General features: G+C 31.9%; 1 protein-coding gene across 1 annotated transcript; it reads left to right on the forward strand.

Moving 5' to 3' along the window:
- Positions 1-2832: 2832 nt before the first annotated feature.
- Positions 2833-10881, forward strand: LOC108903900. The gene is made up of 8 exons (XM_018706242.1): positions 2833-2908; positions 3491-3672; positions 5972-6117; positions 6185-6378; positions 8873-8987; positions 9109-9284; positions 9593-9812; positions 10634-10881. The coding sequence occupies exons 2-8, from the start codon at positions 3500-3502 to the stop codon at positions 10819-10821; spliced, it is 1212 nt and encodes a 403-aa protein (XP_018561758.1). The 5' UTR covers positions 2833-2908; positions 3491-3499; the 3' UTR covers positions 10822-10881.
- The last annotated feature ends 1021 nt before the right edge of the window (positions 10882-11902 follow it).

An 11902-nucleotide genomic window follows, 5' to 3' on the forward strand; every position in this document is an offset into this window, starting at 1 on the left:
CATTATTAAAAATTTGTCGTCTTTGTATTTGTTAACTAAAATCTTAATATAATATTTGAAAACTCACAATTTATTTTTGCATTTCTGTTAAATCATCAGAAATATATATATACATTCGATTTACGTATATTTCACAAAGAACAAGGGCCTCGCAAAGACCTGCCGCCTGGAGCCTCGCAATGGTTAAGGTCGTCGCTATTGAAAAGACCTACAGCCTCAGCACGGCGGTAAATTGAAAATTTCACCTATCTTTCCAAAATTCAGTCTTCGCACTCAAAAGCGCTCTAAACAACCACAAAACGCTATTCATGATACTTGACCAACGATGCTGTCAACGGTTCTTTCCAGAACGACGTGACACGGGAATTGGACGTTTCCACCGATCTTTCCGAAATTCCCGCCGTCACACCCGAAAATCGCTATATGCAGCTTGCACCCTCATCCCCGACAGCTCGACTTGAGGGCCTCGAAGCCGAAATTGGCTTCGACTTTCTTCGAATATAACGAAATTCGGACTTAATACAAGACAACACCATGTACATCATTAAAATGATTAATTCAGAAAAATGTTATAAGCGGACAAAATAAGAAGGCGCGGAATCCAGCCAGGGTCCAGAAAACCGCACTAAAGCGAAGCCTACCAGAAAGACGCAAGTAGAAGCTGCCTTGGGTGTGAGCGAACGTCAACCCTGGGAATCGGCAGTTCATCGGTAACCAGGAACGGAATGCTGGACAGTGTTTCTAATGCTCAAAATTTCCTGAAAAGGGATAAACCAGCTGCTAAAACTGCCGTTCACCGCCCGAAGACGAAGCGACAAATCAACTCAATCCGCAATCAGCAGCTTGTAAATATAAAATTTCAAAACCTAATCACTTTTTGGTTTGATTTAAAAAAAAATTGCCAGATCTTTCCGAGAGGATCCCCGATCTCGTGAGACCCGGGCTATAGCCCCTGTAATCCCTCCTTAATCCGGTCCTGGTTTCCTGTGCATGAGTGATTCAAGAATATTAATTTTTACATGGGCAATTTATTTTTTTTTACTTGCAACATTTTGATTTCCACCTTGATTTATGGTATTTTCCAATTTTTTAAAAATAAATAAGCTTAACAAAAGTTTCCATGAATGGTATCGATTCTGTTACGTTTCTGCATAACATCTAAACATCTAACTTCCAACATGGCATTAGAAGTCGGAAGAATTGGTTAAAGTTAAAAGCAACAGCTTATCGTAACACTATATTTTTATTTTATTTTTAGCTTTCATAAAATACCTACAACAATGTTTAATAAGTACGTAAGATTTGTCTACTTATGTGGATGCTGCATTAAAATATAACATTGCCCACCATATTTCTTGAATTATTCCCCTACTAGAGGCTTTCTTCTAGCAAATTACTATACTATTGTACTATTAAAATTAACAGAGTTAGGGTGGCTAGAAGCTAAGGGATGATTTCAGAAATTTAAAAAATCATAAGCAGAAAAATGAATGAATTTTATATATATTTTTTTCAATCTACTCTAAAAAATGTAAACTTTCTTTTCAAAAATATATTTTTTAATTTTTAATAAAAAAGTTATAACAATATTTCAATTTTCTAATGGTTCATTTTTATGATTTAACACTACAACAATTTTTTTTCTATGCCATTCGATTGATTATTTAAAATAGTGAAAAGTTGCTTTCGAAATTTTATTTTACGACAAAGATAAAAAATCACGTTCGCTTTGTGAAATTATTATAACTAACTTTTTTATTAAAAATGTATCTATTTCTTTGAAAAGATAGTTTACATTTTTTAGAGTAGATTGAAAAAAAAATATATAGAATTCATTCATTTTCCTGCTTATGATTTTTTAAATTCCTGATATCATCCCTTAACTTCTAGTCTCCCTAACATTGTTAATTTTACTAGTACAAATAAAAGTCAATAGACCATTTTTATGTAGAATTTTATGATCTACAACTTATATAAGAAATTTATTTTTCTAGCTCTTACCCCTTTTGAGTTATCTTGAAAAACTCCTTTATCTTTTTTCACCCCTGATCGGGGGTTGAAGAAAAATACTGTCACTTATTGTTATTATATACCTTAAACTAACTTATATCAAAAATTCAGGCAAGTTGACCAAAATTGTGATTTAAAGGCCCATTTAATTGGACTTATAGTCGCATCTACCTTCTACTTTGAATATCAAGTAGCATACCTCCCACAAGGTATGGAAAAAAAGTACTTTGCGTCTTTCCTCGATTACCCAAACTGTAGAACCGTTAAAGATTATATTTTGAAAATATCTTGTTTTTTATTTTTACGAAAAAAAAACTACTTATACTTTCCAAAATATATTTAGGTATTATTTAAATTAATTAAATAATAAATACCTTTTGGAAAGTGCCTGTAAGGCAACCTGATGAATAAAAGACAAGATATTTTCAAAATATGATCTCTAAAGGTTCTACAGTTGCAATGAGAAAAATAAAATGCAATGTTCAAACGGAAATATTTTAAAAAAAATGTTACAGTTCCGATGTGCCACAGTTTAACATGCAATTACATTTTGACAGAGCATGTGCCTGATGAGTGATGTGTAATTTATGTATCAACTATTTAAATATGACAAGAGCAATTCAAAATGTTTAAGAATATGTAATTACCATTTTATGAAAACAAATGAAAAACAAGGTATCCTTTTCTAAGTGGGATAAAACATGAATTAAAGCAATTATCAATCGATAGGTAACTAATAATTAAATTTAAATATTGCAAGGAAGGCCTAATTTGTCACGCGAAATTGAATTTCATATAAATATGTACCGAAGTACCTGCACATTTTGCACAGTATTTTGTGATAGTTCTGTTAAAAGTAACATAAAAGTGAAGCATTTCGCAAAAAGTAAAATAGTAGGTATGTATATTCAAACTAACCTTTAATTTCAAACATCAAAATCATTTAAATATAAAATAATTAGAATAATTATTCTCTAATTATACAATGAGAAAGAAAATATTCTCCTAAATGAGAAAAAAGTTAATAAAAATATAAGTAGTCTGCCCAAAAAAAAAGAAAAAAAATTGAAAAATTCAGTAAAATCAAGATGCATGAACTTTGTTCAAATCAACAGTAAAGCTTATAGCATGGAATTGTAAACAAACTGGTGCTAGGGTTCAAAATAATAGAAAATATCAAAACTAAATTTGGCACATATTTTTTTCTGATCAAAATTCCTTGAGTTCTCAAAGGGTCATTCCAAATAATTATGCTGACACTATTTACACCTCATTTTAAAACTGCCATCTGGAAGTGGTTATTTAAAAAAGAAATAAATAAATAAATGTTTTGAAAAGATCCAGATTGTATTAAGTATTAGGTAAGTATTTTCTCCATAAATTAATATCTACTTTATCCAAAATTGTTTGCATAGGGAACAGACTACTTTGAAGGAGAAGGATTTTAGATATCATAAAATAAAATTAATGACATTTTTAGATCACTATCATGAAGGTACCAGTATGGATATCAAGGGATATTTTCGAAAAAGCTCTAAGGAGCTTTTATAAGAATGATTCCATCGAAATAATAACCTTTACTTCTAAAGACGCTGTGCCTGTCGGAGAGAATTATACTAGCGACCTTTTCAGGACTTCCATAACTTACCGAATGAGTAAAAGGTCAGTATAAAATCAACATTTTCATCAAAAGGTACTACAAGTTGAACTTAAAAATGGAGAAAAATTAATAGCTTAATTTACGTATTGAGGCCTATCTTAAATAAAAAAATATTACTTCAAATCGTAAACATTACCTATCCTAAAACGTCCTACGTTTTATATCTTAAATTTGCTTATTTCCATCATTTCCATATTTCTACAATAGTGCATATGCTTCTACTGTACTGATCTATTATATCATATCTAATAAAATTAAATCAATATATAAAAATTATTGCCTAATGTTAACAATGCAGATATTTTCATTGTTGACATCTACTTTTAGAAATGTAAAAACAGTATTTTAAAGAAAATATTTTATTTATTATTGGTTTCATATTTATACAAGGTCGTTTTTACAATAATATTTTTACGTTCTACTTAATTCTTACTAGGGATAAAATTAAATTAGATAATATTAGTAGTTACCAGGCAAAATATTTGCTTTTCTACAAAATTTCCTTTGTTATAAATAGATAATGATTATTGTGTAGATACATATTTCTTGAACATTGAAGTTGAACGGATTTGTTTCTACAACAGTTCTCTGAATTTTGATTTCAAAGAATAATATATTTTAAATCTATTTGCATTATACAGGGTGTTAGTAAATAAGTGCGACAAATATCAGGGGGTGATTATACATGAGAAAATAATGGCAGTTTGCTTATAAACGTATGTCCGCAAATGATTCGTTTTCCTAGATACGGGGTGTCAGTTTTCCTTAAGAACTGACGATTTAATTTATTGCTCTGAAACTGGTCGAGATGTGCAAATGAAATTTCGTGGGTTTTAAGAGGTAGTTATTGCGCATTTTTTGACACGCTATTAAAAATTTTATGTTCATCATTGGCGCGCGTACGGGTAATAATCTCAATTTTTTTAAAGAAAAATGGTACGCCACTGAGATATTACAACTTAAAAATCATTTTTGAATTCCTCGTTCAATTTGTGACAAAAAATCTCACTTACCTTTTCTTCATATGGGGCGCCGTTTTGATGCAAAAAAATAAAACATCTTAACGCGTATTTTTTATTTCTTTAATACATTGCCTAGTAGGCTGAGGAAAACCCCCATGGAATATTTGAAGCTCATTTTCAGCATCAGTTTTCCGTAAATGTATGGCTTGGGGTAATTGATGATCATTTAATCGGTTCATATTTCCTCCCACAACGACTAACAGGCAAATCTTATCTTGATTTCCTACAGGAAGAGTTACCTGTTCTTCTTGAAGAAATTCCTCTACAGCTGAGACAAAACCTATAGTACATGCATGATGGTGCACCAGCCCATTTTAACATTAATGTACGTAATCACTTAGACACAGTATATCCAAATCGTTGGATAGGTAGGGGAGGTACGGAACATTGGCCTGCTCGATCGCCGGATTTAAATCCTCTTGATTTTTGCATTTGGGGTTTTCTTAAGTCATTAGTTTATTCCACTCCCGTTGAAAATGTTGATGACCTGAGGAATCGAATTATAGTCGGCTGTGAGACAATAAGAAATATACCAGGAATATTTGCGCGAATACGACAATCAATGAGGCGAAGAGTTGAATCTTGTGTCACGTCTGAGGGAGGTCATTTTGAATATTTGTTGTAGCTTTGCGCCTTTTCAAAATTTTATTAGTGTTATTTTCTGTTATTGTTCTGGTTTAATGTTATTGTATTAGATAGTTCTTGATAATGTATTAAAGAAATAAAAAATACGCGTTAAGATGTTTTATTTTTTTGCATCAAAACGGCGCCCCATACGAAGAAAAGGCAAGAGAGATCTTTTGTCACAAATTGAACGAGGAATTCAAAAATTTATTTTATTTAAAAATTTAATTTGTAATATCTCAGTGGCGTACCATTTTTTTCTTTAAAAAAATTGAGATTAATACCCGTACGCGCGCCAATGATGAAAATAAGAATTAAGAATTTTCTTAATTGCGTGTCAAAAAATGCGCAATAACTACCTCTTAAAACCCACTAAATTTCATTTGCACATCTCGACCGGTTTCACAGCAATAAATTAAATCGTCAGTTTTTAAGAAAAACTTTGACACCCCGTATCTCGGAAAACGAATCATTTGCGGACATACGTTTATAAGCAAACTGCCATTATTTTCTCATGTAGAATCACCCCCTGAAATTTGTCGCACTTATTTACTAACACCCTGTATAAAAACAATGTTTCGTAATTTTTGTGGCCTAAAATTGTTCGTTATAAGACAAGAATTAACAATTTATAGTTACGCCTGTACTCTTTTAGTGGAAAAAATGAAACTATCTCTGTAATTGTGAAATGCGGCAATGAAGATGGAGGAATAAAGCAAGACATGGCAAAACACCTCCATTTGTTCGAAAAAGAGGCAGAAATGTTCAGCAGAACTTTCCCAATGATATACCAAATATTAGGTATTAATTTTACAACAAAGCTAGATAAGATTGACGGACCAGATATATGGGGTATTCTTCGTTTTAGGACAATACTACACTCTTTCCTCGAAATGCCTCTACACCTCCGTCGAGCCTCACTACATAATTGTTTTGGAAGATTTAACAACTCTTGGTTTCCAAATGCTTCCAAGACATATTGGTTTCGATTTGGACCATTGCTTTAGAGTTGTTGAAAAGATGGCCCAGTTGCACGCTGCTTCTGTTATTATGTATGAGAAGGTAATTATTTGCAATAATCAATAATTCATTTTCATTAATTTTATTGGTTCTAATACGAATGTTGATAATTACTTCATTGTCATTAACTTCTGAAGAAGAGAAAGAACAGGTAATCACGATCATTTGCATGTATCAGATTATTTATAAAATACAATTTCCAAAAAATTGGAAAATGTTATACGTTTTATAAGGTAGGTACTGTCATTTATATTTTATGACTGGACGTTCTTTGTCTTCAAGACTAAAAATTGTCTAATAATTTAACAATAAAATAACTTAAGAAATCCCATTTACTTTCCATTAATTGAGAAATAAAGGTTGACATTCAGAAATTTACCACATACCTACACAATATTTCAGCACGGGCAAGTAGACGCATTTGTATGCTACTGCGATAATATGACCGACATATTAACTGAAAAAACTGTTGCTTATTATGTGTTCAAAATTGCGGGCAGCATGAAATTTTTGTGGTATAAAATTGCACAAGTTCAAAGACTCGAGGTGCTCGAGGTGTCACAATAGAAAATCTATGGTAGTTTTCTATGCACGCGAAACATTGGAACACCAAACCGGCAAAATAGCATTGGAAATACGTAAAAAAAGTTAGGAATGCATATTTCGAAATACCTCGAAAACCCACAAACTTTTGATATAGGTACCTTTAAAGGCCAAAAGTTAAGATTAATGTGGGTTAAATATTAATGTTCAGTGTACTAAAGTTCAGTAACCCCGGAACCAAAGAACAATGACACCATAGCCAATGGTGTCATTGTTCTTGCTAACAATTCCCTCGAGGCTAAAGTACAATACCCTTACGGCAAAATCAATAGTCTTTGAGCCAGAGGCCAATGACCTTGGGTGTCTAAGCATATTGGTCTTTGCTTCTCTGACTTTGACCTTTTAAGGTGTGTATGCAATATTTAAATTAAATTATTTCTATTTTGAAGTATTTCCAGTTTCCAGATATTTTGATGTTTTTGAGGTATTTCGATGTTTCTCGATGTATTTGAGATATCTCAACATTACGAAGATTTTCAAAGGAAAACGTCTTTAACGCATGATGATATAAGGACTATGACGTCGTTATTTTTCCCAATATACAGTGTGTCTACTTAAGTTGGAACCATATGGAAAAGTTTTTTATTACTTATAGGTTTTATGAAAAAAAGTTATTCTTCATAAAAAGTTCTGCATGGTCTAAAATCTAAAATGCAACCTTCAGTTAAAATTTCATATACGAGGTATATCAGAAATTGTGAATTTTGCTCAAGAGTAAAGTACCTTCATTTTTGACAATACAGAAGAATGTTATAAAGAAAAGTTATTTCGAATTAAAAGTTATTTTCAAATATGCAATTACAGCCATTTAGCATGAAGATTCAGGTTTTGTGATTATTTACGTTTTACATTAGAAATTATTTGTATTTATATCTCTTATCTGTTAAAAATATGATAACTTTTCCATTTGTTAATGTTTATGAACAACCTTGCAATTTAATTATAATAATAATACAAATAATTTATGATGTAAAACGTAAATAATGACAAAACCCGAATCTTCATGCTAAAGCTGTAATTGCATATTTGAAAATAACTTTTAATTCAAAATAACTTTTCTTTATAACACTCTTCTGTATTGTCAAAAATAAGGGTACTTTACTCTTGAGCGAAATTTATAATTTCTGATATACCTCGTATAGGACTGGGGAATTTTGATAACTGAAGATTGAATTTTAGATTTTAGACCATGCAAAACTTTTTATGAAGAATAACTTTTTTTCATAAAACCAATAATAAAAAAGTTTTCCATATGGTTCCAACTTAAGTAGACACACTGTATACACATTTTTTTCGAGTGAAAGTTCTCACTTTTCTTAACATTTTTTTCGATATTTCTTTTCTTTCACACAATATAAAATGATATGCGTACAAAAAACGCTGGTTTAATCAAGTCTGTTACTGATTTTATTAACGTTGACGGAGAAAATACGGAGATAATTTAAATTTAAATGTTTATAATCATTATTGACATACATCTTTTGTCCGTACAGCTAATTTTAAATATTTGGGAGCTTCAACAAAAATTAGAACCGTATTTACTTTTTCATTCTGTATTTCTTGATTTTTTAATAAATGAAGCAAATTTTCACAAAAATAATAATTAAAACATATCAGTAATCAACTCGGTAATGAGCATAAACATTGAAATCTTACGACAACGCTGGCAAAATTAGTACATACTTAATTTGCTATATGGAACAACTTTTAATAAAAAAGCTAAAGAGGACTTTCACGTGATATAAAAAAAATGTTTGATATTGGGAAAAATAATTTCGATTACGTCACGGACCTTAGGGCAGTAAACTTACGAAGATGGAATTTTAAGTTAAATACTTCTATCACTATGCACTTTCCGTTTTTCTGTAATGGCGGTCAACCATCAGTTTCGGGTCACCTTATAAAAATGAATCTATTAACTTTTTACATTTAGGATCCATCTCTAGTGAAACATTATGGCGAAGGTCTTTATGCTGACAACAAATTAGTTCGAGAATGGGTGAAAGTAGGGTACCAGTCGGTTATAGATGCCTGTTCCAGGTGGCCAGGTAATGTATTACAAACACAAAAGCAGGAAAATTTTAAAGTTCTCTTTTAAAGTTTTGCTAAAAAAATAACGCAATTTTCATATACTCATATCGCAAATATGACGATAAAAAAAAATTACAGGTTTTGAAAAGTATGGTTATAAGTTGCATGCTTTGGGGGATGAAGCCCTTGAGAGGGGATTTGCTGCTCAAAAAAGGAAACTGGGTGGCTTCCATGTTTTGAATCACGGCGACTTGTGGGTTAATAATATGATGTTCTTATATGATTCTCAACAGAAGTTGAAGGACTTGAGATTTGTAAGTAGATACAAGTTTAAAAAAATACTTAAAAGCAGAGGTAGGTACCTATGCTTCTTTCAAGTTTTATCTATGCTAGCTACATTTGTATCTAATTAAATGCACTGCAATTCTAAGGATTCATATTCAAAAGTTTACTTATTAATAATTTTCAAAGATGACCATTAATAATTACAATAGATGAAAGAGAAAGACATATCACACAATTTTTCACAAAGCATTTTGTGAGACGAGCGTTACTTTTTTTCCCATCCATTATGAATATCCACATCGGATTCATCTGATAATAAATAGTTATTTCGTGGTAGGTGGACTTCCAAATGTTGATATTCACCAGTCCAGCCATTGATTTGCACTACTTTATCGCTACCAGCACCAAGATAGAAGTAAAATTGGACCACATTGAAATCATCTTAGATCACTACTACGCCCAGCTTCTGGCTAATTTAGCAGGACTTCAGTATTCTTTGGAGAGAGTACCGACGAGGGAACAGTTTAAGAAGGATTACAACTACAGAGCTTTCTTTGGTTAGTACCAGTATGTCATTTATGCCAAAACCGGAAAAATTCTCAACTCCAAGAAAAAGATATACAGGATTTTCCGTTTATACGTCAAAAAAATTGGGGCGCGGTTAGTCACTCTTAAAATTTTCTTATTAACATTGCGCATATGGTGTTAAAGTTGTTACACTGAAGAGGGTTTTCTTAATATCTCTAAATCAGCTAAAGACTTTTATAGTTCATGCCTGGCCAGTTTGTACTGATACAGCATAAACCTTGCCTCTCATGAATCCCCACAAATAAAAATTTAAGATATTCAGGTCAGGTAACCTGGCAGGCCAATACCTCTCACCTACGTCCAATCCATTGTCTAGCGAATTGATTATTAAGGAATTTGAGTGTAATCTGATGATGTATCATTAAGGCACATGCCTAATAGCTATGGCAAAGAAATTTCCTGATTGATCCTAATAAATGATCATCGATAATCCAGTCCGTAGACCAATAACAAATTGATGTCAAGAGTGGTACATTTTTCATAAATCGTGACTCGTCAGTAAATAGGACTGTGTTGTAGAAGTCACTATATCTGTTTTGTTTATTCCTCAGACAGTTACAAAAAATATAATCTTGCATTGTTATCTTGGAGTAAAATTTTGCAAACGCTTATTAAGTAATATATATTATCGCAATTGATAGCTAAAAACTACCTTTTTCTCGAAATCTTCAGCCAATTGCAGCAACAGTACTGGGATACCTAACGTTGATGAGAGTTTTTTTTTTAAGTATAAAGAAACGCCCTTTATAGTATTCTATATCAGTAATTAACAGTAGATTGTTGTACATAGGTCTAATGGGTGCCGCAACTGTTCTGCCTCTTGTGAAAGCAACCAATAGGAGCGACGCCAGTTTCGACAACATCGTTAAGGATCAGGGACCGGATGGGTTTCGCTACCATGCGTACAACAACGAGAGATACCGAAAACACATGGAACACCTTTTACCATACTATGACAGTTTTGGAATATTAGACTGAAAATGTTGTTTTCCACACATTGTACTAGATGAAAATGTAAATATATATAGTAATAAATAGATCTCTCACATATAATTATGTTTTAAGTGAAACAAAAAGGAACATTTATATAAGACGTTAAACAAAAATGTGGGAATTTTTACTCAAAATCAACACAATTTTTTTAAAATGAGTCCACACCCAATTGCATTGAAATAATAAGACTATTCGGCAGGTAATATTCACTCAGCGATTTGTTAGCTAAATAAATCTCACATAGGAAACCATGGTAGCTAGGATTTTTTCTTGGGGTGGGCCTCCACAAAATCTAAACACTTTTTCATTTAAAAAAAAAGGTCACGCAATTAGCTAAACACTTTTTGAAACTTGCAACATGCAGCAACAAGGGGGGCAGGGGGGCAAATGCAAATCAATGAGTAAATAATAACTGAAATTAATAAAATTCTATAAATTTTGAGTTAATTTAACTAGTTACTTTAGTGTTACAGTATCTCAAAATAGTGATATTTAGTTATTATATTTTATCGGTTGCTTACACAATTTTTATGGACATTATTAAACTAGTAAACAAACTTTAAATAATGTCCTAAAATTTACGCAAGAAGAAATTTTGATAGAAAACTCAGGTTTTTAATTAAAAATTGTAAATTTTGTAATGATTCATAAAGTATACAGTATAGGGTTACTAACTCCACGGCTTTGCTGTTACATACCCACTTCTTTGTCGAAATTTTCCGTGACAGTTTTGCATAAATGTGACTGAATTTCGTAGATACATAGCTCAATTTTCTTCTTCAAAACAGTGGTGGTCGTAGGGTCGTAGGCTTGTTGGCATAAACTCTAAAAACCCCAAAGAAAAAAGTCCAACGGTGTTAGATTGCCTGATTTGGGCGGCCGATTCTGATCACCAAAACGGGAAATTACACGACCAGGAAATGACTCGTCCAGTAATTGAATTGTTTCTCGAACTGCATGGCATGTGGCACCGTCTTGTTGAAACCTCATGTCGTCTACATCCATATCTTGCCATTTAGGCACAAAAAACTGGATAGTACATATTGTTGACTCAAATTTTTCATTG

Source organism: Anoplophora glabripennis, unplaced genomic scaffold, assembly GCF_000390285.2.
Source record: "Anoplophora glabripennis isolate ALB-LARVAE unplaced genomic scaffold, Agla_2.0 scaffold123, whole genome shotgun sequence".
In the NCBI taxonomy this organism is placed as follows: domain Eukaryota; kingdom Metazoa; phylum Arthropoda; class Insecta; order Coleoptera; family Cerambycidae; genus Anoplophora; species Anoplophora glabripennis.

Bases quoted from the DNA above. Each gene is read 5' to 3' on its own strand.
- LOC108903900 (XM_018706242.1), top strand. From the start codon at position 3,500: ATGAAGGTACCAGTATGGATATCAAGGGATATTTTCGAAAAAGCTCTA. The intron at 6,379-8,872 runs GTAATTATTTGC...TTTTACATTTAG, and splicing joins CTGTTATTATGTATGAGAAG to GATCCATCTCTAGTGAAACA. The intron at 9,813-10,633 runs GTTAGTACCAGT...TGTTGTACATAG, and splicing joins CAACTACAGAGCTTTCTTTG to GTCTAATGGGTGCCGCAACT.